The sequence below is a fragment of the Zonotrichia leucophrys genome, chromosome 19 (genome assembly GCF_028769735.1).
Source record: "Zonotrichia leucophrys gambelii isolate GWCS_2022_RI chromosome 19, RI_Zleu_2.0, whole genome shotgun sequence".
In the NCBI taxonomy this organism is placed as follows: domain Eukaryota; kingdom Metazoa; phylum Chordata; class Aves; order Passeriformes; family Passerellidae; genus Zonotrichia; species Zonotrichia leucophrys.
Window position 1 is genome coordinate 4,075,225 of NC_088188.1, and position 25,151 is coordinate 4,100,375.

Consider the following 25,151-nt stretch of genomic DNA (forward strand, 5'->3'; position numbering starts at 1 on the left):
GAAAGAGCATGTCTTGTTCTTTGTGAAAGGGCTGTCATTTCTCTTGCTTGAGTATTAGTATGAGTTTCCTACAATTTTATACAGTGTTTAAAACTCTTACAGTGTAATAATCCTATTCAGGGAGATATGAGCAAAATAAAAGAACATCATTTAATTGTGTGGGAACTTAAGACATGAATACATCAAGAAATTCTTCAGTAGAAGGTTTTGATACTCAAAGAAAAATGTTTGTCAAGTGCAGATGACTGAATTCTTTCCATGCTTGTTCCTGCAGGTATTACATTTTGTTTTAATCTTTTAATACTTCTGGTTTATTTTTAGGGGAAAGGAGATACTCGCAAGGAAATCCAGTCTCCTGCAGAAGATAAAGCAGGAAAACAAGAAATTGAAACCAAAGCTGTCTCTGCAAAGAAAGCTGCTGTGAGACAAGAGTCAGACTTGACTGTGGATGGCAATGTTCCTGCAACAGGTAAAAAATAATTTCTCATTTTCCCTGTCACAGAAATATCTACTCATCTGCAAACAAACAGCTGTCCTTTTTATTCCTAATCCAGTTTTGCATATTTTCAAATGTCTGCTTTGTGAAAACCTGCCAGACATTGCTTTGAGCAAATGCCTTGCAGTCTGTTTAAAGGAGTCTGGAAATCAGAGTAGATTTCCACAAGTATTTATCCATGTATGGAGATAATAGTCCCTGTTGATCTCACACAACACTTGTGTGTTCTGATGCACTTGGAGCAGAAAATAAGTGTCTTATCCTGTTAAAGACTGGGATTGTAAGAATTTTGAAAGTTAAATGGATCTGTCCAGCACTGTCCTATATATATTTTACTAGATGGTATAAATTTCTTTACCTTCTGTTTCCATACACTTTTATAAAGACTTTATTTTCAAATTGTAATAATTCTTTTTTATAATTTCTATTTATTTTTAGATTTGGATTATAAAAATTAAGCTATCACTTATTTATTTTTAATGTCACTTAGGGGATTTTCTTTTTTTGTTTTTATTTTCAAAACAGGTGACCCCATCTCAGAGGATTCAACCCCAAAACCAACAGAGAAGGTTTTAATACCTAGTCAGGAACAAGTTTTTGCTGAATGCTCTCAGAAGAGGATTTTGGGGTTGCTGGCAGCTATGTTACCACCTTTCAAATCAGTTAGTTCTTTTTACTTCCATCTGGGTTTTTTTCTATGTGCACAAATAACTTGAATAAAATTCATGGGAATTAACTGTGGGATTTGGACCCATGTTCCTTACATGTTATGAAATGTGAATTAGAATGTCTTCAGACATTGACAGCACTAAGTAATCGAAGAGTGTGTTCCTGGGTGGGGGGAAGAGGGAAGGGAATTTTAATGTATCTGTGAAGCAGAGTCTTAGCTGTTTAGCAGACTTTAAATCTTCAGTTTAGCTTCTCATGTTAGGTCACACTAACAGGCCAATAACCAAAGTAGGAATGTAGTTTCTCATTCCTTTTGTCCCATTTGAAAGACCTTCAGAACAGAAGCTTTTGCATGTGCTGACTTTGACTAAAATTCTTGTTTTCTTTCCTTGCCTCACTGAGATTTTCTCTCTCCCCAGGGCTCCACAATGTCTCTGATCAACCTAGAACAAATACTTCCACTGATGTTTCATGTTGTAATCTCAAATGCTGGCCACCTGAATGAAACTTATCATTTAACCTTGGGACTCCTGGGCCAGTTAATCCTCAGGCTTATGCCTGCAGAAGTGGATGCTGCTGTGACTAAAATCCTTTCAGCCAAACATAATTTGTTTGTACCAGGAGATGGGTCTGCAGTGCCAGAAGGATGGAAGACAACTCATCTTCTCTTCAGTCTGGGAGCTGTGTGTTTAGACAGGTGCTTCTTACCTTAACCCAATCAGTTAATCTCTGCTGAACAGTAATTTTTTTTCATGTATGCCTTGTTCATAGAGGCTTTTTAATAGGAAGGTAATTAAACTTGTACTCTGGTGATGGAAAGGGCTTAGCATCTGCAGCCTTTGTTGCAGTGGGAATTTTAATTTCCTTTCAGAAGAAGGCTTGCTGCTGGAGAGTGGCCTAATTTCCTGTGCTTACCTCCACAGCATGTCAGGGAGGAGGAAGTGAGGTTTGGAAACTACAAGGAAAGCCAGAACTACAGTCCTTTACTTTTTCTGTGACATTCATTCTCTCACATTGTTACAAATCTCTTGTGTAACTTGGGAAAGGAGGAGGGTGTGTCAAAAACTGTCACCAGTGCTGGCCTCTGGATCTGGCTCTTCTATGTAAGAGTGCTTGAGAGAGAGGGTTTTTATGGTAAAACTGCACTGGAAACAGCAGGGAGGGACCGATTTTGAAGATCCTGAGAGAGTTTTTAAGCATTCAGAGATTATTGTCATGCCTGTTAAATGTGACTTATTTTTTATTGTAATTGTGTTTTAGAGGAAAGCTTCATAAACAAATAGAAAAGCATGTGAAATGATTTTCATAATTTTTAAATTTATGAAAAGCATACAAAATTTAAGAATATCCAGAGCATAAGCTGAAGGAAAGGATTTTCTCAAAAACTAGCTTTAGTGTAAGAGACCAGACTGACTTTAGTGTAAGAGACCAGTCCCTGTAGGTGTGTGATTCAGAGAGTAGGAAGGTGGCCACATACATAGGAAATAAACTTCTTGCTGCCATGCAAACAAAAACTTCTGAGTTCTAAACTAAAATTCAGAGTTAACAAAGGTAATGTTCAAGCACACTTTGATTTGGGACCTTATTCTCAGAAAGCAGAATAATATTTATGCTCTATAGAAAACAAAGCAAAATTCATGTGTCAGCTGGCACGAAAGCCTCGAGTATTTGGAAAATCATTTCTGTAACAATTTGAAAGCTGCAGCTGTGACAGATCAGCAGTGCTATGCTGTTTTGAGGAGGAATAGCCTCAGGTAAGCTGCATTCAGCCCTCCTAAAGCAGCCTGCTCTTGCTTTGCAGCCGGGTGGGGCTGGACTGGGCGAGCTCCATGGCCGACATCCTGCGCGCCCTGAACTCCTCGGCACAGTGGCACCACGTCATTGCTGCCTTCACTGACCACTGCATTAAACAGCTGCCCTTCCAGCTGAAGCACACCAACATCTTCACTTTGCTGGTGCTGGTTGGCTTTCCTGAGGTAGGTGACCTGGCAGTCCTAAAGGAAACAGAATGGGCTAAAGCTTTTAGGTGTCTCTAAATGCTACAGATTCCATCAATTGGAGACAACCTTTATAAACTCTCAAAACCTGGTGGGTGTGGTATTTTCTGGGGTCCTCCATGGCAGGAAGGAATGAATGTGACTCCATGTTCTTAGAAGGCTAATTTATTATTTTATGATATTACAGTACAGTATAGTGTAGTACAGTATGGTATAGTACGGTATAGTATAGTACAGTATAGTATAGTATAGAATGCTATACTAAAACTATACTAAAGAATAGAGAAAGGATACTGACAGAAGGCTTAATAAAATAATAATTAAAAACTTCTGACTCTTTCCTCAGAGTCTGACACAGCTTGGCCCTTATTGGTCATTAAGTCAAAACAATTCACATGTTGGATAAACAATCTCCAAACCACATTCCAAAGCAGCAAAACACAGGAGAAACAAATGAGATAATATTGTTTTCCTTTTTCTCTGAGGCTTCTCTGCTTCCCAGGAGAACAGTCCTGGGCAAGGGGATTTTTCCAGAAAATGGAACAGTGACAGATGTGTGTCAGAGTTCACATCTTTCCTGTAGTGCACAATTAACAGTGATCTAATGAAGAATAATGAGCTGGTTTTGCCTGGCATTTCTTTGGATGCTGCTTATAACAGCTACAAGCAAACCAGCTTCATTTGTTTCAGTATCTAAAAGGACTTTTTTACAAGCAAAACAATCCATTCTCCATCTTGATGTTCATAACTGATGCATTGCCTATGTAACGTTAAGTTGGTTGTTGTAGACATTTCTTTTATAGACTTGAACTTCCATTTTTTAAAGACCAGCAAATGCCAGGCATCAAGCAGTGGTTCAGCTAAAAAATACAATAGCAAAAATAAGCAATGCAATAAAATACAATAGCAAAAATAAGCAATACAATGAAATACAATAGCAGGAATAAGCAAATGTAACCAACAGAAGACATGGCTGTGTATTTGTAAATAAATATTCCAAATGCTAATTGCATTTCTGCTGCTGTTCCAGGTGCTGTGTATGGGCACTCGTTCTGTGTACATGGACAATGCCAATGAGCCTCACAATGTGATCATCCTGAAGCACTTCACTGAGAAAAACAGGGCTGTGGTTGTGGACATCAAAACCCGAAAGAGAAAAACAGGTTCTGTGGCATTTTTGTTTTATCAGAGAATCACAGTGTGTTTCCTTACAGATTGTTAAAAGCAAATGTTAACCAGACCACTGAGCAGAGTTTGAATTCCATTATTAGTGAGTTGCCTGATTTTCTGCTCACAGGTTACCAAATTCTGCTTGCAGGTCACTGCCAATTGTGAAGCTTCTGCAGAAATTATTTCAATTATTTTTATTCAGAAAAGGATTTAGAAAGCTGTTGAGACCTTTCTGTTAATTGAGAAACTCAGAAACAGGCTTTTGATGAAGATGAAGCAGTTGTTTCAAGATTTGTGTAGCATTTGTGTCTTATCCTTTACAAACCTGTGCTTAATGTTTTAGAACAATTGCTAATTTAAAAACAGTTTGGATATCCCTAAAATTTCAGACCAATATATATATCAATTAATTAACATAAATAATATAATTTATATAAATATAATATATATAATATATTGATTAATATATATTTATATATTCATATACAGTCAATACATAATATATTTAATATACCCAAAATTTCATACTATTTAATATTTAATGTATATTTAACATTTTAATTAATATTTTATACATCTTTAACATTTTAATTTAATATCTAACATATATTTTTATATAAGAAATCAGTTGGGTTTTTAGGAGCAAGGGCTTTTCTCTTTGTATGACCTAATATAGTGAAGTCAATAAAGCAAAGGTTGTCCTAGGATTTGACTACTGAAGTTGTGTAAAAGACATTTGGAAAAATCAACAGACTAAACCACTTTGTGATACTCAAGGAAGATTTGAATATAAAAGCTTTTCTTTTTGTTTAACTGTTGACATTTTAAACAGTAAGATCAGCAATATTTTATCAATTGCAGGTCAGAATTTTCCTCATTTTAGTTGTAAAATACAGCATGAGCTGCTGTGCTGCTAATGTGCAAATGTGACCTGGGGATTTTTAACTTGTACTGAAAAATGAAATACTTTCTTGACTGTTCAGGGAGTCTGAGATAATTTTTGTATTAGACCTTTATTAGAACATGATTGATGCAGGGATGTCTCATGTCGCAACCTACTCGTATCTACTAAGAGATGACTCTACAACATTTTGATGTGAACCAAGTGAATTCTGGTTTTTTCTCTCTTGTAGTGAAAGACTATCAGTTGATTCAGAAATGTGGGCAGGAGGGCAGCGATTCCCAGAGCCAGCTGAGGCAGTACCTGCAGCACTTTGTCCTCATCTCCACCCACCTCCTGCAGACCAGCATGGACAGCAGCTACGCTGAGGCAGTGGAGACAACCTGGGTCCTGTCACTGGCTCTGAAGGGGCTCTACAGAACTCTGAAGGTACCTGACACAGAATATGAGAGAGAAATAAAAAGTCATGTTCTGCCCTGTGCTGCAGGAACTTGGGTATTGACTGAGCCCACTAGGGATCACCACAGGGGCATTTCTGGCACAGCTGGATCCTTTATTCCCAGTCTGTAGGGGGTTGGAAATGTTGCTGGGCTTTAAATGGCTTTTGTGAGTCTGAGCTGCAAGTTGTTTTGATTCTCCTCTGTGGGGGCCAGCCATTCAGGAGAACTCAGGAAGAAATTCCTAGAGATAGGTGAGCTTCACTCCATAAAATGTTTTCTCACTCCTGAAGTATTTGAAGAGGAAATTTTTCTTTTTTTTTTTCCCTTTTTTTTCCCTTTTTTTCTCCTTTTTTTCCCCCTTTTTTCCCCGTTTTTTTTCCCCGTTTTTTTCCCCCTTTTTTTCCCCCTTTTTCCCCCTTTTTTCCCCCTTTTTTCCCCCTTTTTTCCCCCCTTTTTTCCCCCCTTTTTTCCCCCCTTTTTTCCCCCCTTTTTTCCCCCCTTTTTTCCCCCCTTTTTTCCCCCTTTTTTCCCCCTTTTTTCCCCCTTCCCTTTTTTTCCCTTTTTTCCCTTTTTCCTTTTCCCCCTTTCTCTCCTTTTCCCTTTCTTTCCTTTCCCCTTTCTTTCCTTTTCCCCTTTCTTTCCTTTTCCCCTTTCTTTCCTTTTCCCCTTTCCTTTTTCTTTTTTCCTGAGTTACTGCTCTGTGCACATCACAGATGACACCCTTAAGGGATTTCAAGTGGGGATTTTTATTTTAGAGAAATGCAAGGAAAAGATTCCCAGTGTAATTCATCTGGGCAGGAAATTCACCCAAGGCTGTGTGACAAGGCCTCTCAAGCACTGTGATGCATTGTTCCTTTTTTAGTTATTTATTTTTATGTGTGTGTGTGTCTGTGTGTGCAGATTCATGGCTTTAAGGAGATCCAGTCTGCCTTTCTTCAGTCTGGTTTACTCAAACTCCTGGTGAAGAAGTGTAGCAAAGGAACTGGCTTCAGTAAGACTTGGCTTCTCCGAGACCTGGAGGTAAGAAAAGTGACATTTTGTAAAAAGTCAGGCTTCACACAGTGGCATGAGAGGTTATGGCAGTACCCTGCCCTCCTGGGGACTCAGGATTATCCCTAATTAATCTCTAAAACAATGTTCACTTAACTGTATCCCTGAATCTGCCTCTTCTGCCCACCATAATCCTGTGGATAATAAACTAAATTCTTTAAAGCAGGAGCTGATTTTCACTAATCTGATTTTATTTGGAAAACAATTTGCAGGATGAGACATTACTCACCTACTCAGATTGTTTTATGGATTTTATTTAGACTGTTCTTGAGAATTCCATTCTTCAATTTAGAAAACAATCTCAAAGAAAGGCATGACTTGCACAAGGTTTTGCTGCAGTGCAGGTGGGGAGATCAATGCACACATGGGCATATTCTTTCACACTGGTTGTTAATTGCTGCAAGATAAGTGTGGTTCAACTCTTTGTTATGTTTTATCTCAGGCAGGAGTTGTGATGATTCATCTTTAGGACTATGATGAAGCCAAAGGGATGTTTCCAAAGGAGCAGGGTGTGTAGGGGCATCACTGGCATTTTGTGATGGTCACCTTTGCTCTGGTTTTGTCTTGGAATCTTCAGATCTTTGTTGTACTGAAATGGTTAAATAATTACTGTCTCAACTTCCTTTGCACTTTCAGCTAATCACTGAAGTTGTCTTTGCAGCAGCATGGAAGGTGTAACTCATTAGTGAAGGGGGAAATGGTTTTGGTTTGTGTTTTGGGGTTGGTTTTTTATTTTTAGGTGTGCTTCTTTATAAAATAGCATTTGTTAAGCACTGTCCAGGTTTGATCATCTTCCTCTAAGATGCTGATTGCAAATAAACTCCTAATACCTGCAGCTGTCACACCATATGTTACCTTTTTTCTGTGCAGATTTTGTCAATAATGCTGTATTCCTCAAAGCAAGACATCAGTTCCCTGGCTGAGCAGGAGGATACTGAACTGGAAGACAGGGAACAAGATCAGGATGTGGAGCAGCCTGTTGTTGGTCCTGTTGACTTGGAGCAGAACAAACTTGATCCTCTGGAGGGCCTGGATGAAGCCACCAAAATTTGCTTCTTGGTATTTAAATTAATTTACCTCCTTTTGGGTAAATGTGCATTTGCTAGTTGCATAAAACATTTGGTGATTCATGTGGTTGTTTTCCTTCTAAATTTATAGAGTATGGGTCTGTGTGATTGCAGTGCATCATTCTTTAATGAAAATAAAATAGATCTACAGTAATGAATGCTACAAAATCATTATACTGTGTTATGCTAAATTGCTTCTCATTATTGTTAATCCAGATGCTAAGTTCATTAATTCTCTATCTACAAAGTGGGAAATAATGCTTAGGTCATTCTTAAAGAAATTCAGTCTTTCTTTTCCTCCTCTGATGTATTTTTGGGGTTTTTTAAATTTCTTTTTGCTCCTTGCTCAGATGACACATGATGCACTTAATGCACCTCTCCACATTCTTCGAGCCATGTATGAGCTGCAGATGAAAAGAACAGAATCTTTTTTCCTGGAAGTTCAGAAGAGGTATGTGAAGTTCTGGGTCCAGCAGAGAAAGTGGTGGGTGAAAATCTAAAATCCTCTCAGTGCTGGATAGAAATTCTTCCAAGGATAAGATTTGGTTTTCATGTGTGAAAAAGTAAGGAAATAAACTCTGCTAAGCTGTATTTATGGAAGCAAGTCACCATCCTCTGAAACACATCACATGCTCCCATATGAAGTTCCACTGTGGCTCTAAATTCTGTGAACTGAGTCGAGTCAAGAGCTCACATGTGGCTTCTGGTACTCAGAGAGCTCACAGAGACACCATGTTCTCACAGAAACGAGTGATTTTTGTAACATTTAAATCCTTTGGCTTGTTAGAACAGGGGAACAGTTAACATGACAAAAATAGACAGAGCTTAATCTTTCCAAAACAGAAGGTGGGAAGATTTAATTTGCATTTAATTGCCCTAATTGAGTTTGCATTACTTTGGAAACACATTTGTGTGTTTTTGATTTCTTTGCCTGTGTGAAGGTTTGATGGGGATGTGATCACAACGGATGAGAGGATCCGGACCCTGGCTCAGAAGTGGCAGCCCAGCAAACGCCTGAGGCTGGAGGAGCAGAGCTCCAAGGCAGTGGATACAGACATGATCATCTTACCCTGTTTGGTATGGACACCTCTACAAACAGCAACAGCTGGAAAATAATCAATTCTGGCATTCGTGCCTGAGATTTTTTTTTAATACATCTGAAATAATCTGTTATCAATGTTTTATGTCAAAATGAATAAGCAAGTATTTCTTCCTTGTTATTCCTTCCTTAAGGAAGTGAAAAAACTTGATTCCCAGGTCAGGAGAACAAATTGTGATTGCAGGCTGTAATTTCCTCCCCTTACCCAAGAGAGATTGTATCTCATTGCTGTAAGCCTATGCCCTGCTACTGTTTCAGCATATCATTGTTATCTTAAATTCAGCAGGACAAGGAAGCGATGAATTTATCTTGTAAAGTAGACACCACACTTGCAAGCTTTGGGTTTTGCATTCAATTGCAGGGTCCCACAGCTCTGCTTTATTTTGAGGGCTCACTCCTGGCCATGAGGTGTCACCAGCACAGCTGTTTATCAGTTGCATAGCAAAGGGGAAGGAGCTTCCTGAAGCAGTTTCACATAATTAAAAGAAAAAAATAGACCTTTCAACAGCTTATACAGAGGCTGTGAAATACCCACGCCTGGAAATTGTCCAAACTTAACTGGACAAAGCACTGATTTTGAAGTTATCTCAGCCTTAAGTCAAATTTGGAGCAAGTGATCTCCAAAAGTTCCTCCCAATTGCCTCATTTCAGGGTACTCGGTAGCTTTACCTCTATAGGTGAGCTTCCTCTAAGTTAGTTAACACTAATTCTGGTTGGAATTCTGCCTGCTATTTCCAAAAATGCATCAGTGTGTGTAGACATAAACAATGTTTCTCAGGAAATCTGTAGCTGTGTGAGAGATCCTACATTTGTGTGTTTTTGACAAATTTATTTATAAGTTCAGCTTGCAGTTTGACCGGTCAGATATCCAAACATAAGGCAATAAATTATTAACAGCCTGTTTTCAAACTTGCATTTCTTTTCTTGCAGTCCAAGCCTGTACTGTGTGATAAAGCAACAGAAGAAACCAATCCTGTAGCCCAGAAACTCATCACCAACACAGAGAGTGACCTGCAGCTGAGCTACGCCAAGCAGCGCCGCACCAAGAGCTCCATCCTCCTGCACAAGGAGCTGGACTCCAGGAGCAAAAAGGCTGTCAGGGACTACCTGTACCGTGTCAATGAGGCTATTGCAGTTCTCTATGCCAGGCATGTGCTGGCATCCTTGTTAGCTGAGTGGCCTGATGATGTGGCAATAAATGAGGAAATCCTAGACCTCAGTGGCCCAGCCCATATGACATACATCCTGGACATGCTGATGCAGCTAGAGGAGAAGCAGCTATGGGAAAAAGTAAGTGGATTTCACTTAGGATTTCACTTAGACATGTGAACAAAACCTGTGCCCACATGCCATGAGACTCTGACTAACAGGAATACATGCAGTTCCTTTTTGCAACGAAATTGAAACTCCGAAATTTAAATTAGTTCTGAAAAACCAGTTGGAATCTGTCAGTCTTGATGTGCTGATCTTGTTAAGAGAAAATGAAAAAATAGCTGTGTAGAGAGAACTCTTTCAGTTATGAAAGAGAAACTGGTAAAATAGGCAGTCTGGTTTGAAAATAGACAATATAGATGGTAATCTAGAGAAATTGGTAAAATTGGCAGTGCTTTTTAAAAGCTGCCTTTTTCTTAGCTCTCAATGTCTATATTGTAATACCTGCTACTCCACTGATGAGCTGCTGGTGGAAGTGATCTTGGAATTACAATAGAATGTTGTAATGAAAATGTCAGCTCAAGGCTTCACAGCAGTCAAAGCAAATCAAGTGCTGGGAATCTTCAAAAAGGGAATGAAAAGTAAAGCAGAAGGCATTGATATGCCACTGAGCCAATGCTATGCACTCTTTTGGACTGCAGTGACTCCCTCATCTCATTAAAAAATTAAAATAAGGTGCAATACAACTGGAAGAGGTCTAGAGAAGAATGGCAGGGATTATTACCGCCATGGAATAACTTCAGTATGAGGAACCAGCTGGTTTTCTTCCTTCTGGATCTTTCCCCTGTGAGGCATTGAGGGAGAAGGAGTAATGGAAAAGTCTGTTCCTCTTTCTCTGTAGATTTAAAGCAGTAAATAGCATGCAAAAGTTTAGAGCCAGTATTATTCACTGGCCCTCCCAGTAAGAAAACAAAGGAGTGTCAGATTAAGGTAATAAGTGGCAGGTCCAAAACAAACCAAAAGAACGGGCTCTTGACACAGTAAGTCATGGAAATTGTTGCCCCAGGGTGTTTTTATGGGTTCAGAAAAGGGCAGGATGAACTGATAGAATAAAGTCCATTAGGGCATATTAAATGTAAAAGCCTGGCCTTTGTCTTAGGTTGTTCTGCACGTGCAGAGTGCATCCAGGGAACTGCTGCATGCTGCTTTGTTTTTTAAACTCCTTTTCCCAAGAAATCAGTTTTTGGCAGATTTGGAGATGAACCTGCTGGCCTGAGCTGGTGGATTACATTTTGTAGGAGGAGTTGGGAGATGGTAGATGAAGACGTGGCCTCAATGAGTTGCTCTGATGACATGAAAGGGCCTCAAGAAACAGAATTCCTGAATTCAGGCTTTTATGCACTGCTACAAAAATAAGAAAAAGGGAGACTCAGGTGGTTCTGAATTCTTTTTAGTATGTCCTGATAGATTAAAGGACATTTTTGGATAGTTTTAAATGTACAGGACTTGCATCTGCTGCTTTCAAAACTTCAGCCATCTCATTGATACTTTATAATTTCTTCTTATGCCCAGAGTTGTACTTTTTTGGTTTTTGAAGGCTGAAATATGACATATTCTATTCAAATCAAAATCTGTAGGTATAGAAGGCAAAGGTGCCTGTTTAGTATGCTAACAAATTGTTTATCTTACTTGATTGCAGCTTTAGTTTCCTGTTAATTACTTTATGGATTAGCCTTGTGTGAAGAGACATGGCCAATATCTGTCATGTTTTTATCAAATAAAGAATGAAGGGTCTAGAACAGAAGACAGAGTGAAATCTTTTGTGCTTATGGAGATGGCACTTGCAGGCATAATTTCTGAATTTATCTTGTTTCTTGCTGGTACCTTGATTCCCTGTTCCAAAATACTGTGTGGTTGGACATGACTCATGTCAGCCATCAGAATGTACAGCTGTAAATGTTCTTTTGACAGTAAATTATATTTCCATGACATTTCTCCCCCCAGATTCTGCAGAAGGTGCTGCATGGGTGCAAGGAGAGCATGCTGGGGACCATGGCCCTGACAGCCTGTCAGTTCATGGAGGAGCCAGGGATGGCTGTGCAGATGAGGGAATCTCAGCATCCTTACAACAACAACACCAACTTTGAGGTAGGGCAGGCAGGGCTTGCAGGCACCACTTGAAGCTGGAATCACCCAGGGGTGGAGCAGAAGCCTCTCAGAGTTCACAGGGGTATCTGTGGGACTGAATTCTGTGCTTGAAGCACCTGTGAAATCTTCCTTGGAAAAGGCTGATGTCAGATAGCTCAGGCCTTGCCCTGCAAAGAAATGTGTTCAATCAAGCACTTTAATGGAATTCTAATTCAATCATATGGAAAGTGCATAACTTACATGGTTTTACTGTGCATGTGTTTGAAGCAGATCAGATTTGTAAATGGTTTCAAGGCCTTAATGATCAAATGTTTCTACCCTTCCTTCCAAAGATTTGTTTCAGTTGGCCTCTTCCAGTTGGCCCTTGTGCTGTTAGATGAACAGCACAAACAATTCCCTGTCACAAACAATTTCTGACTTTCTTCTCTTGATACTGTTTGATAGCATTTTTCTGATATGGTTTGGTAAGTAATTATTGCCTCTGGGCAGTCTTGGGATTTTTAATTTCCCTGCTGCTCTGACTCCTCTGATTTTCATTTTTAAAATGCATATAACCCCTTAGGTTCTGGCAGTGAGATCAATATCAGCAACAATTACTGCTTTTAAAAAAGGAAAGCATTGCTGGCAATTCATTTTACATGCTTAACAGCTAATGTGAACAATAGGCCATGCTTTACATTTGTTAAATTAGCTCAGGGTAAAAATATGAAAGTAAAAAACTCAGAGATGCTGTCATTCTTATATCTCCCTTGTTCATATAGTGAAAGTTCAGTGGGCTGTGGGCAGTGCAGTGTGCCAGCACACAAAGCTGCTGTGTTTATTTCTCAGGATAAAGTTCACATTCCTGGTGCTATCTACCTCTCCATCAAGTTTGACTCTCAGTGTAACACAGAGGAGGGCTGTGATGAGCTGCTCATGTCCAGCAGCAGCGACTTCCAGCAGGACAGGCACAGCTTCAGTGGCTCCCCCCAGAAATGGACTGACTTCGAGCTTCCAGGTGAGCAGGGCTGCTTCAAGGGCACACAGGATACTGCTGGGGCTCCTGAGAGAAACTCCTGATGAGTTAAATGTCCTGAGATGTACAGGGAAAAAGCCAATCCTTTCCTTGTCCCACTCTGTTTGCTCTGACGTGCTGCTCCTGCATTTGTTTCTGCAAAGTGCCTTATCTGTTGTTGTGCTGTGACCTTTTCTTTCCACCACTCACTCAAAGCATGCACTCAGCTACTGGAAACAAATTTGATCTTGATTGTGTTCCAACACAGTCCTTGTTCTGCACGATATTCACTGACATTGTTTATGCCTTGTCTTACTTTCCACAGGAAGCATGTTTTTTTTTATTTAAAAAAAGAAAAGATATGCTTATCTCTGTGCTCTGCTGCTGCTCTGAGCAAAGAGAGGCAGTGCCAGCACCTTGGCTCCAGCTGGTGCCACAGAGCACAGCTGGAAAAAACCCAAGGTTTGACTGCCAGCTGCACTCTGGATTCTCTAACACATTTGTGAGAGCACAGTGAGGAGCAAATGCCAGAGAGCTCAAGGACTGCACAGTCCCCTGCTTCTGATTTTAACCTGGTTTAACCCACTGAGCACTGGGCACTGCAGGAAGCTCTTGACTTCAAGGACTGGCAGCACCTGTAAAGAGATTTAGGAACTTTCTTAGCAAACCTGTTTGGGTTACAGGTGCTGGTTTTGGGTTGCAAGGTACTGGTTAAAAGCAGATGTGTGTTCTGTAGAAATATTTTAGATTTTTGTGAACTTCTATCTTCTTTTTCATCCCTAATAGTTGCTGAGGTTTGCCAAGGAGCTGAACTTGGACGCTCATTGTTTAGAGCAGCTTTGGCTGTGAAACTTGAGTTTCACCTTGTGAAAATTCATTTACAACCAAGGCTGTCTGGATTAAGGTTCTTGGTTCCAGCAGGTTTTAGCTGAAACCAGACATTTGAAGGCTTCTGGGCTTTTAATTTGATTGAAGGGCTTTCTTTTATGAGTAGGAGAGAACACTGTCTCCATTTCATGATAAAAAGGGAAATTCTTTTATAGATATTTCATTTTAAATCCCAAAAAATGTTTTCAAAATTTTTCTTGTTCATGCAACTTTGAAAATTCTGCTTCCCAATGAAATCTAACCTGCTTGTCCCTGGGTGACAGGCTTTTCCATGGGGCAGAAGTTATTTTAAGTTTTAACAGCTCTAGTATTATAGAGCACAATAGGTAAGAAGATGTTTTGTGTAGTGTTACAGCCAACTACCAGGATTTATCTCTGAAGGTGAAGATGCCACAATGGCAAAAACCTTTTGAATGTTTTTGCCTGATTGTTAAGTGGTCAAATGTTTTGATAGTCCTTCTATTAAAAGTGATTAAGTTTGTTTTCTTCCTTGGAGTAGAAATGTTCATTTTAATTTTCTGACAGTACTTTCAAATATTTTAAACCTTTTGTCCAATGAATTCAGGTGTTGTTGCAAAGAACTTGGCTGCCTGTATAGGGGTTCTTGTGTCATAAATCATAACTGATCCAGTAACACAATTGGAAAAGTGAAGTTACATGTGGAGAATATGGAGTTACTTTAATTTCCTATATTTAGTTGTCAAAAATGTAAAAGACATTATCCTTCCTATCCAGTATCTTTAGACAGGGGAAATTATTGTGGGTTTTGCTTCAGCCTCCTCTTTTTGTGCTTCATAGTTACCAAAACTAAAAGACCTCCTCCCTTAAATGAAGACATCTAGTATTAATTAATTTCAGATTTTTCACTTCAGTTATATTTGAGATGGCAAAACTAACTCAGAAGATAATGTTTGCTTTCTTCCTTCCCTGCACGCAGGAGACACACTCTACTACAGATTTACTTCTGACATGAGCAACACTGAGTGGGGTTATAAGTTTACAGTGACAGCAGGTCATCTGGGCAGGTTTCAGACAGGTAAGAGATGCTCAGAATGGATTGAAAAGGGCATTTTTTAGTCATTTTGCTGAACTTTGAGAGACCTGTGGTTATCCCTTTTCCTTGAGTTAGAATTTGCATTCAGTGTCCTGGAAAGAACGTGATCAGTTTTTCATGTGATCAGTTATAACATGATCAGTTCAAGTTGAAACTCAACTGATGTCTCTTATTTCCTGTGATTTTGGGGTAGAAACACAAAATCTTCACAGAAACTTGGAGATTACAATTATAATAATTTAATTTGCATGCAAAATCTCATTATATGATAGTAATTACACAGAGTATTTAGTAAACACTCCAGGATGCCATAATTGGAAACAGAAATAATGATAATTGCATTTTTCCAAAGTGGTTGTCCTTTAAAATAGGATGGTTCTGGGTCTAATTTTTAGCATAAGAGGTTTTGTTAGTTTATTTCAGAGTTTAAATATTTTTAATGAAATTGAGCTTGATGGATTATTTGCTATTAGCAAAACTCTACTGCATGTCATAATAGGGAGGGCCTGTGTTTTGTTTGCCTTATTTGGGCAAAAATTTAATTTTGGATATGATTCTTTCCAATTTTTATGTAAGTTTTGCCTTAGGAAAGAGTTGCCATGTCAGGATGTAATTTAGAGTTATCTCAGATTTTTGTTTGCTATTTTAATCCAATATTTCTGGCTTGCAATACTTGACTATATGAACAAAACGTGTCCCTACAAAACTGAACAGCTGTTTGAATTTTCTTTTTATTTTTCCAGGGTTTGAAATCCTGAAGCAGATGCTGTGTGAGGAGAGGGTGATTCCTCACCTGCCCCTGGCCAGGATCTGGGAGTGGCAGGTGGGAGTGGCGTGTCGGCAGACGGGGCACCAGCGCCTCAAGGCCATCCACCTGCTCCTGAAGATAGTGCAGTGCAGCAGCCAGGGGTGAGTGCACACCCTGCACCAAAAAGGCACTAAACTGATGCTATTTTGAAGCAAAAAAAAAAAAAAAATTCCTGTGATATGAAGCTGGTTTTCTTAATTTGTCTGTCAGATGTAAATTACAGTGCTTGATAGCTTTGATATCATTTCTGCTCTGATAGCAGGAATGTTTTACTCTCTCTTCTTTCTTGGCCTTTAAAGTCTAATGAATTAAAATGTCATTATAAAGAAAAAAAAATCATCACAATGAATTAAAATGTCATCATAAAGGAAAAAAAAATCATCACAAAGCTCAAGGCCATCCACCTGCTCCTGAAGGTAGTGCAGTGCAGCAGCCAGGGGTGAGTGCACTGCTCCCCATCCTGCACCAAAAAGGCACTAAATTGATACTGTTTTGAAGCAAAAAAAAAAATAAATCCCTGTGGTTTGAAGCAGATTTTCTTAATTTGTCTGTCCAATATAATTTGCAGTGCTTGATAGCTTTGATATCATTTCTGCTTTGATAGCAGGAATGTTTTACTCTCTCTTTGCTGTCCTTTAAAGAAGTCTAATGAATTAAAATGTCATTGTAAAGAAAAAAAATCATCACAAATCAGGACAAAGGTAGATTTACTAGAAATTTATTCCCTTTGTATCCATTATACTGCAGATTTAAGGTAAGGATGAAATAATAACCTGGTGAGGTGATGATCTGATTCTCTGTAAAGTAAACAGCTTCTAAATTATTATTTTTAGTTGGACCACTAAGCCTGTAATTGAGTTTTAGAAGAGATATGTGTGCTTAAGTTTATGCATGCATGGCATGAGTATTTCTAGATTCAAGAGCATTTAGCAAAGTGGGTTTTTGTATTGTTAACTGTCACAAATGAATGGTTTTGTTCTCTTAAATTTGATTTGGTTTGGTTTCCCCTCTCCATTCCCAGAAATGGTCATGGTGGTTACTCACTATTGCATCCCAATTTCATTTAAATTACTTTTTTCTCAGGGACTGTGACCTCACCTTGTTGAAGCCACTTTGGCAGCTCTTCACCCACATGGAAAACAACTCATGTCACGACTCAGCCAAGCCTGGTATCCTCCTTCCTCTTCATCGAGCACTGGCAGAACTCTTCTTTGTGACAGAAAACAGAGTTACTGTAAGCAGCTCCTGTTTCTATCCCTCCTTTCCTCAGTGCTGGGAATGACAGAGTTTTACACTAAATTCATTTTCCTTTATCCCTCAGAGCTACAGAAACATTAACAACTTTCACTTGGCAGCAAGTTGTAATTAGAGGGGAATTCTGTTACCTTATCCATCATTGGACTTTAAGTGATAGGCATGACTATTAAGGCCCTAAAGCCACTGTTTATTCTGAGAGCAATTCTGGCTTAATAATTAATTTAAAGGTATTTGCATGTGGTTTTTGTAGAGTTGGTTTTGAAATTTAAATATGAATAGTGTCATGAGCTCATTTCTGTAATCATAAACTGTGCTCTAGTCTGGTGTGGAGTTCTTAAACCTTTGGTTCTTGGGGACTCTAATAATCAGCATTTTAATGTTAATTAGTAGAATATCACCTTATTAGAAACATTGGTGTTCATTGCATGTTTTCTGGCTGCAGGAGCTTGGATCTCTACAGGAGTATTTGCTTGCCTTAAATACTGAAGATCATCTTCATCGCTGCACAGCACAGGTAGGATTGCACAGCCCCAGGGCTGGAGGGTCTGGGATCTTTGTGGCAGACCCTGGATGATTTCCCATGGCCCAGTGGAGTTTATAAAAGAGATATTGATGTATTTGGTCATTACAGTACCTTGACAGGCCTCTGGAAGTTGTGAGTGAGCTATGCACAAATGCTTTTCTAGGATATTGAGAAGAAATTCTTCCCATGAGGATAGGGAGACCCTGGCACAGGGTTCCCAAAGCAGCTGTGGCTGCCCCATCCCTGGAAATGTCCAAAGCCAGGTTGGACAGGGCTTGGAGCACACTGGGATAGTGGAAGGTGTCCCTGCCCATGGCAGGGGTAGAATGAAGTTATCTTTAATGTCCTTGCCAACCCAAACCAGTCCATGATTCTAGATTTCTATTTCTGTTCAGTTTCATACGATTTCTTTACACTTTGAGCTTGAGGAGAATATTTGGTGTGACTTTGTTTTTCCTTTTCTCTTGTAGGCCCTGAAAAACATTGCTGCTATCAGCCTTGCCATTAACTATCCAAACAAATCAACAAGTTTCTGGAATGTTTAATACTGGCTCAGGCCGGAGTGCATGGGATAGAGTAGTTTGTCCATAGGACATGGGAACAAACATCTTAACTCCATTCAGGAGAAGTTCCTTCAGCTTCAGTGTATGAGCACTCTGCAGCCTTTCTTCCTTCCTTCCACCTTGATGTAGAATTTGTAAAAGTAACAGCTCACTTCAATGAAAAAGCACATCCTGAAGTAACTCATGCGTCCTACAGTTATGTATGCACATATTGTAGCATGTTAGAGTAAACAGAACAATATTGTTTTTTATTCAGAGGAAGTAAAGGAAAGAAAGTAGCTGAAGTATGAGAATGCAAGGCCCCCACGTTTGTATTGTCTGCTCCTGAGGAAACTTGATCCATCAAAGGTGTCAGCTTCAGAAAATAGTGCTGAACTTGGGGTGATGCCATCAGCAGCATCTGTTGTACCTCTGCAGAGTGAAACAGGCAAAGCAGAATCTGGTGCCTGCTGCAGCAATGGTCCATGATGAATCCTGTCATTTTTGCTTTGGAGGCTACTTCCCAAGGAAAAGGATTTCAATTCTTACCAAACTACAGGTTGTAAAACAAATTGTGGGTGATTTGCAAAGCAGCTGAAGGATTCCAGTTTCACAGCATCCTCGTGCAAGAGCTTCATGTTTCTCCTGTTCTTTGGGTCACCTGTTCTTACCTTGTTTTATCTCCAATGCATTATTCCAAATAACCCATTATTGTAGTGCAGAGAGCAAAGGCTGGCCTTCAGTCACAAGGCAGTGGTGAAATGAAGACCTGAAGAACTTACATGTTTCTGAAAAATCACATCTTTACAAGAAATTATGAGAAGAATTTTTTTTTCCTTCAGTTATTTTGATATCAGTGGTTTAGGAGGTCCTTCTTGGCAATGTTGGGAACCCAGACTCCCAGCACTCAGGGTGGGGTTAATGATCAATCCACTCTTATCTTTCAGAGCAATAACCACATTTCTCTTAGTGAACATGGAATGAATTGCAGACCTTTTATGCTGCAATAAATTGGCTTTCTTCCCGCACAGCTATATTGGTTATTCCCTTTCCAAAGAGTTAAAAAGAACACAGAGAGATTTGGGGGTGTATTTTGTGCACCATTGCACAGTTTGTAGAGCTGGTCTTGTCAAATATAAATTCAGATTACTTTTAATATTTTCTTCTTTGCTTCTTCACCCCAACACTGGAGAATGGAAAAAAAAAAGGCAGCCAAAGGCTCTAATAGTAACTGAATGCAAGTTGTGTGAAGCAGTGGCTCTGTCAGAAGGAAATGTATTTATTGTCCTGCTTGTCCAAAGTTTGAGTGGTGCCCAAATACCAGTGCACAGGAGCCCTGCTTTGGGGAGTGTCCCCTGAACTGATGATCTTCTCAGCTGGGGCTGGAGTGTAAGGGTGGCCCAATCTCCCTCTGAGAGGGAAACATGCAGTAATACATCCCTTGCTTTTTTTTTTTTGATGGCTGTAGAGTTTTGTTTTGACTTCTGTTCAGCCAAGTGCTTGAATCAGAATGGGATTATTCTGCTTGAAAGACTTGAAGCTGAAGACCGAGAAGCACCATGCTTTCAGGAATGGAGTGGCTCTCTTAGCAAATGAGAATGCCAGGATTCAGGAGAAGTGTAGTATTTGTGAAAGACTGAAAGGGAGCAGAGAGATGCTGCTCTGAAAGGCCTCCTTGAGCATCATGAGTTGATTTCCTTAAAGACATCAGGATGGGAAGGGGATTATCAGGATTGTGGTGTACCTTTAATGCACAGATCAAGGTGTTTGAGTCTGCAGCCTCCCTGTCAGGGATCCACCTGCTTCACTCCTCATTGCTGGGACAGATCCTGGCCTGGGGAGCTGCTCCACCAAAAGGAAATGTTCCTAAACTGATGTAGGGAGTCATGTGGATGGCACAGGTGGGAAATTGCTTCTCTGGAGCAGGAGGACTTCCTCTTCACTGCCTCCATGGGCACCCATGGCTGAGGAGTCATGGATCTGCACTGGGCTGCTGTGCTGGCATCTGCCCATCAGTCAAAGAAGGATTTTTCTTTTCTCACATCAGGGATGAAGACTGTAAATAAACCATTCACAGAACCTGTCACAGCTCTGTCACAGTCACTTTTTTCTGTTGGACTGTCCTTTTGCTTTCTGGATGAAGACATGAGGCTGCAAGGATGACACAGGAGTGGCCAGAATTCCTTGCTAGGCATTACCACTCAACTTACTCTACCAGCAGTGACTGCCCTCATGAGTCAGTCATCTTGCCCTGAAGGAACTGTCTAGGAACAGTGTCCACTAAATATAATTTCTACCCACTAGATGGAACTGAAGGACTGTGACCTGAGTTGACACTGAATCTGTTGCTGCCTTATAACTCAAATCATTAATTATGGATTTTTTAACAGATGAGAAACACTGATTATTTTTTTTCCTTCTGGTAGCTCTAAAGAAAGAGGAATAGAATACCAATAATGAATATTCATGATCAATCACATTTTAAAAATTATGCAGAAGTTCCAAGTGGATGTGAATGATGCTATTGAATTGTATAAAACTGTCTGGAAAACAGGTATGCTGAAAAAAATGTGCCTAATATAAGAAAAACTAAAAAAGTTGTCCTGCCTGAATCACCTATGATGTGTTTAAAACAAATCATATTGTTCCTAATGATACATTTGACTTGCTTTCATTAAACACTTAAAAACGAGAGTTTTATAATTTCTTTTCTTACGGGTTTACTACTTTGCAATTTTTATCAGTTGTTTAAAATATATCAGACCTTTAGATTTATTCCAGTTCAGTTCAACATGTAAAAAGAAAGCTACAGATGTGGGTAAAATATGCAAATGAAGAGAAATATATTGTAAAAATTCTATAAAATCAAAAAAAGTACAACATGGTGTCTGTTTTTTGTTTGTTTTTCTCTCCTCACTGAATGTTTAATGCTGGAGTTTGTAGTGAGATTCAGGGTTTTTCATAGGAATCCTCATTTTCCATGCTTGTGAGCAAACCTGCTTGTCCTCATGTGCTTGGTAAATATCTGATATTACATTGAGCTATGCAGGACCCAGACTTCTGGAGTCATCTCTTAAATTCCAGCCCTGCTGTTTACATTCCAGTGGCCTTACCCTAAAAATTCAGTTTTCCTGTGGCTATCCATTGGTTTCAGTGCCTGTGTATATTTACTTTGAGCCTTAAAACACACATCTGGAGGCCTCAGATGTCTCCTGTAAAGCTGAGATTTGTATTAGTAGGTGTTGATTCTAATTAGTGATGTTTATCAGCAGAGTTGCTTGTGCCTACCTGCTCCAGTGGCTTTAATTGAAAAGCTTGTTTGCCTTGGGTTTGGCTGGAGGAAAGGGCTGTGTCCAGTCAACATCTTCCTGTATTTGCCTAAAGCCGCAAGTTGTTTCCTTGGAGAATGGGCTAATTAGGTAATTTTATTCAACACAAATAAATAATAGGATTGTGAGGGTGTGGGAGAATGAGGATTGTTCCCTGAGGTTTGAGGTTTCAGCTGATAAACCTGAAAAAGCTCAGTGTAATTGCTGTGAGATGTGGTGTGGGGCCAGCATTGGAATGTAACAGAGGGCAGCACCTCCACAGCACCTCGGATCTGCTGTTCAGGTCAAGTTCTCTGAGATGTTTTTCTTCCAAGAGATCAAAAGCAGGCTGCCAGTTAGCTTAGAGGTGGGTGACTTTTAAAAAATCTGCTTTTAGGAGCAGGCTGAGCTGTGTTGAAAACAGACCTGGCCCAATCCCTGTGTTTTCACAGCCCAGCTCAGTTTCCAGTGGGTTTTGTACCTTCACAAACACAAGGGCAGAATCTGCCTGTTGATACCATTTTAAACCTGGAATGCCTGTCTGCAGCTCCCTGGAATATCCTGCTATCAAATCTGGGCACACTGGGGCAGAAAAAGCCCCAATAATCTGATTTACTCCTTCCCCTTTTCAATGGTGAATCCCCCTGAAGTGAATTGTGTTGGGTCTGCTGGGGAGGCACCAGGACAAGCATCATTCCTGTTTCCAGGGGACAAAACCACAACCATGGGAGCCTTGAAAAACATGACCTGGCCTTAAGGGAAAGCTCCAGAATGTTGGAAAACACATTAGGATATGTAAAGAGGTTGGTTTTCAGCACTGGACCAGGAGGCCAGGCTGGATAATAACTGGAACAAAATATCTGTTGGTAACATTGCCTGGAAAAACAGGAAAAAACAGGATTTTGTGGAGGGAAGCTGAAGTCTGGCCCACGTTACCTCTGCTTTTAAAGCAAAGCAGTCAGCCCTGATTCAAGTGAATAAGAGAGAAATCCACTGTGAATAAGTAAGAGGTGAAGGAAGTGAGATTAAAGCTCATTCTTTCCATGGCAGTCAGGGCTAATGTAATCAGGTCTATTCTGCAGCAAAATCTTTCCTGATTTTTACCTAAGAAAGAACAAATAATAAAGAGCTGGTACCCAGCTCCAGCCCAGGCTGCAGTGGGCCTCACACGTGGGTATACAGCCATAAACACTTGGGGAAAAATCCCAAACTCTTTTTTCCTCCAAATGGAAACATCCACAAGCATTCCTGATAAATAGATGGGAATCCTGGGCAGTGTTGTAGTGGTCCTTAGCATTTAGAAATTCCCATTTCTTGAGCATAAAAAGAATCAGTGTTTGGATTTAGGGAGCATGGGAAAGAGGGGGAGAAGGGATAACTGGTCTGTGTCAAAGATGGGGTCTTTCCTCACAAGCTGGCTGGGGAGTTTTTCCTTCTAATCCTTTTCTGACAACAGCAATGAAGTTGCTTTTTTTTTCAGCTGGTTTCTTCTTTCCATTCCCCACTTTACTGTCTGACTTTCCATAATCTTACTGCATAAATCTTACTGCATTTTGGAGGGTTTTTTTCTTAACATTTGCAGTGCAAATAACAAATATTTAAACTTGAGTTGCATGGGAAAAGTCAATTTTCTGAAACCTAAGGAAATGTGAATTGAAGTGCCTGCAAATGTTTGTCAGTGGTAGCTTCTCTCACAGGCTCATTTCCAAAACACTTTGTTGGCATCTCCTCACAGCTGGATCATCACATCCAGTAGGTGTTGGTAAGGCCACACTGAAATCTTTTTAGCTCTGTATGATGAATAATTCCCCTTACACTGGCTCAGGGTGCCCAGAGCAGCTGTGGCTGCCCCATCCCTGGAAGTGTTCAAGGCCAGGTTGGACAGGGCTTGGAGCAGCCTGGGACAGTGGAAGGTGTCCCTGTCTATGGCAGGGGGTGGGATGGGATGGGCTTTAAGGTCCTTTCCAATCCTATTCCATGATTTTCTGATCTTTTACATATCTTTGTGTTGTGGGCTGGACCTCTGACCTTGCTGCTTTCAGACACTAAAAGTTTTAACTTCTTCAACCACTAAGAACCAACAAAACACCTGAGGAATCACAGGAAATGCTTCCCCTTAGGATTTTATACTTTCTAATCAGCAAAAGCATCCTGTGCAGATTTTCCTCTCCAGTAACTCATCTATGATAACACTTAGACGTGCGTACGTAGGTAGACATTTACTGGGGCTTCAGTTCATCACTGTGCTTATCTTGGATCAAGTTAAATATGGAATTAAGGTGTAATCTTAAGCACATCTAGTTCAGCTTTTAAAGGTAGGCTTTAAATTGGGTTTGTTGCCTTGGAGCCCAAACAGAGCGTGCTGTTGATGGGAAGTGCGCAAATCGCGTGGCTTTCCCTGGCACCCAGCAGAATCTGCAAAGGCAGGAAACAAAAAGATGAATTCTTGAGTCAGGAGAAGTGTTGAGTCAGGAGACCTTTAGTCTCATCATTCTGCTCGAGAATAAATCATGTCTGTGTTTCTTACCCTTCTCCTCTACATCAACCACCCACAGAAAGCTCATTCATCAAAAACGTCAATGGTTTCCCAGAAATCTCCCCGCTCTCACCTTGGGGTTTTTATTCCCCTGAGCAGCAGGTTGGGCTCTTTTCTCCCCACCAATGTTTTTTTCTTGGGGGGGAGTGAAGGAGGAGGTTGCTTGTTTGCTTGTTTTTGTTTTTGGTTTGGTTTTTGGTGTGACTTAAAAGGAAAATTTCATCCTCTGTGGGGTCAGTATTGGACACACTACTGGATTTTAAACAACATCATTTTTTCCCCCCACTCAATTGCCAGTTTCAAAATACACCGTGATGTGTATGATCTTTTGCCACCTTATTTTTCTGCAGAAGATGGCTCAGCCCCTTCAGAGGTGATGGCATCTGGGAGGGTGCTCAGTGCTCCTGCTCTGGAGGAAGGCCATTGAGGAAGGCAATCCTGTGGGGGCAGGACCTGGGGAGCTGAGAAGAGCTGCTTTATTTACCAGAGACTCAAAGCCACGCTTTTGCACTAATAATGCTTAGCACCAGCAGGGTGCTGCTGGGCAGTGATAGCTTCGCTTTAATTAAACCAGCATAGAATTGAGGGGGAATATCCACAGATGAGGTGCAAGGTCTGACGTCCAGTGCCTGTCCCCCGTGCTTGTGCCTTCCCTGCTCTGTAGCAGTTCCTCTGCTCCACGAGGCTTCCTCGCAGCCAAAAACAGTGTTAGACAGGAACAAGAAATATCCCTACTTGAGGATTTTTCTCTGTTTTTTTCCAACGCTCGATGCCCCTTTGTGGGTTCCAGCGAAGGCTCAGTGCAGCCATGGTGCCGGGTGAGTGGCTGCTGCTCTTTGGGACTTTTTTCCCGCACTAAAATCGCTTTTCCTCCCCCCCTCCCGTTGCCTCAAGTGCATCCCTGAGCCCTCGCCAGGCAGGCGAGCTCGGAGCTTCGCCAGCGGAGAGCGGCGTGAGCCGTGAGGGCTGGGAGGGCCGGGAGGGCCTGATCCGTGCGGGGACACGGACCGGGGGCTGCGGGACAGGGAGAGCCTGCTCCGTACAGCCACAGC

General features: G+C 40.5%; 1 protein-coding gene across 2 annotated transcripts in view; it reads left to right on the forward strand.

The window, feature by feature from the left end:
• The window catches only part of ZZEF1 (zinc finger ZZ-type and EF-hand domain containing 1), a 60,297-nt gene extending 39,350 nt beyond the window's left edge, over positions 1 to 20,947 (forward strand). The window contains exons 38-55 of one of the 2 annotated variants that reach the window (XM_064729055.1): positions 322 to 469; positions 1,019 to 1,158; positions 1,585 to 1,862; positions 2,967 to 3,141; positions 4,193 to 4,325; positions 5,466 to 5,662; positions 6,574 to 6,693; positions 7,594 to 7,782; positions 8,141 to 8,241; positions 8,732 to 8,867; positions 9,820 to 10,179; positions 12,046 to 12,189; positions 13,018 to 13,186; positions 15,009 to 15,107; positions 15,869 to 16,034; positions 17,017 to 17,167; positions 17,633 to 17,704; positions 18,184 to 20,947. In XM_064729055.1, the coding sequence (XP_064585125.1) occupies positions 322 to 469; positions 1,019 to 1,158; positions 1,585 to 1,862; positions 2,967 to 3,141; positions 4,193 to 4,325; positions 5,466 to 5,662; positions 6,574 to 6,693; positions 7,594 to 7,782; positions 8,141 to 8,241; positions 8,732 to 8,867; positions 9,820 to 10,179; positions 12,046 to 12,189; positions 13,018 to 13,186; positions 15,009 to 15,107; positions 15,869 to 16,034; positions 17,017 to 17,167; positions 17,633 to 17,704; positions 18,184 to 18,258 (2,853 nt within the window). In that variant the 3' untranslated portion in view covers positions 18,259 to 20,947. The remainder of the gene's footprint in view (positions 1 to 321; positions 470 to 1,018; positions 1,159 to 1,584; positions 1,863 to 2,966; positions 3,142 to 4,192; positions 4,326 to 5,465; positions 5,663 to 6,573; positions 6,694 to 7,593; positions 7,783 to 8,140; positions 8,242 to 8,731; positions 8,868 to 9,819; positions 10,180 to 12,045; positions 12,190 to 13,017; positions 13,187 to 15,008; positions 15,108 to 15,868; positions 16,035 to 17,016; positions 17,168 to 17,632; positions 17,705 to 18,183) is intronic. The other variant, XM_064729056.1, reaches the window with a different exon arrangement.
• The last annotated feature ends 4,204 nt before the right edge of the window (positions 20,948 to 25,151 follow it).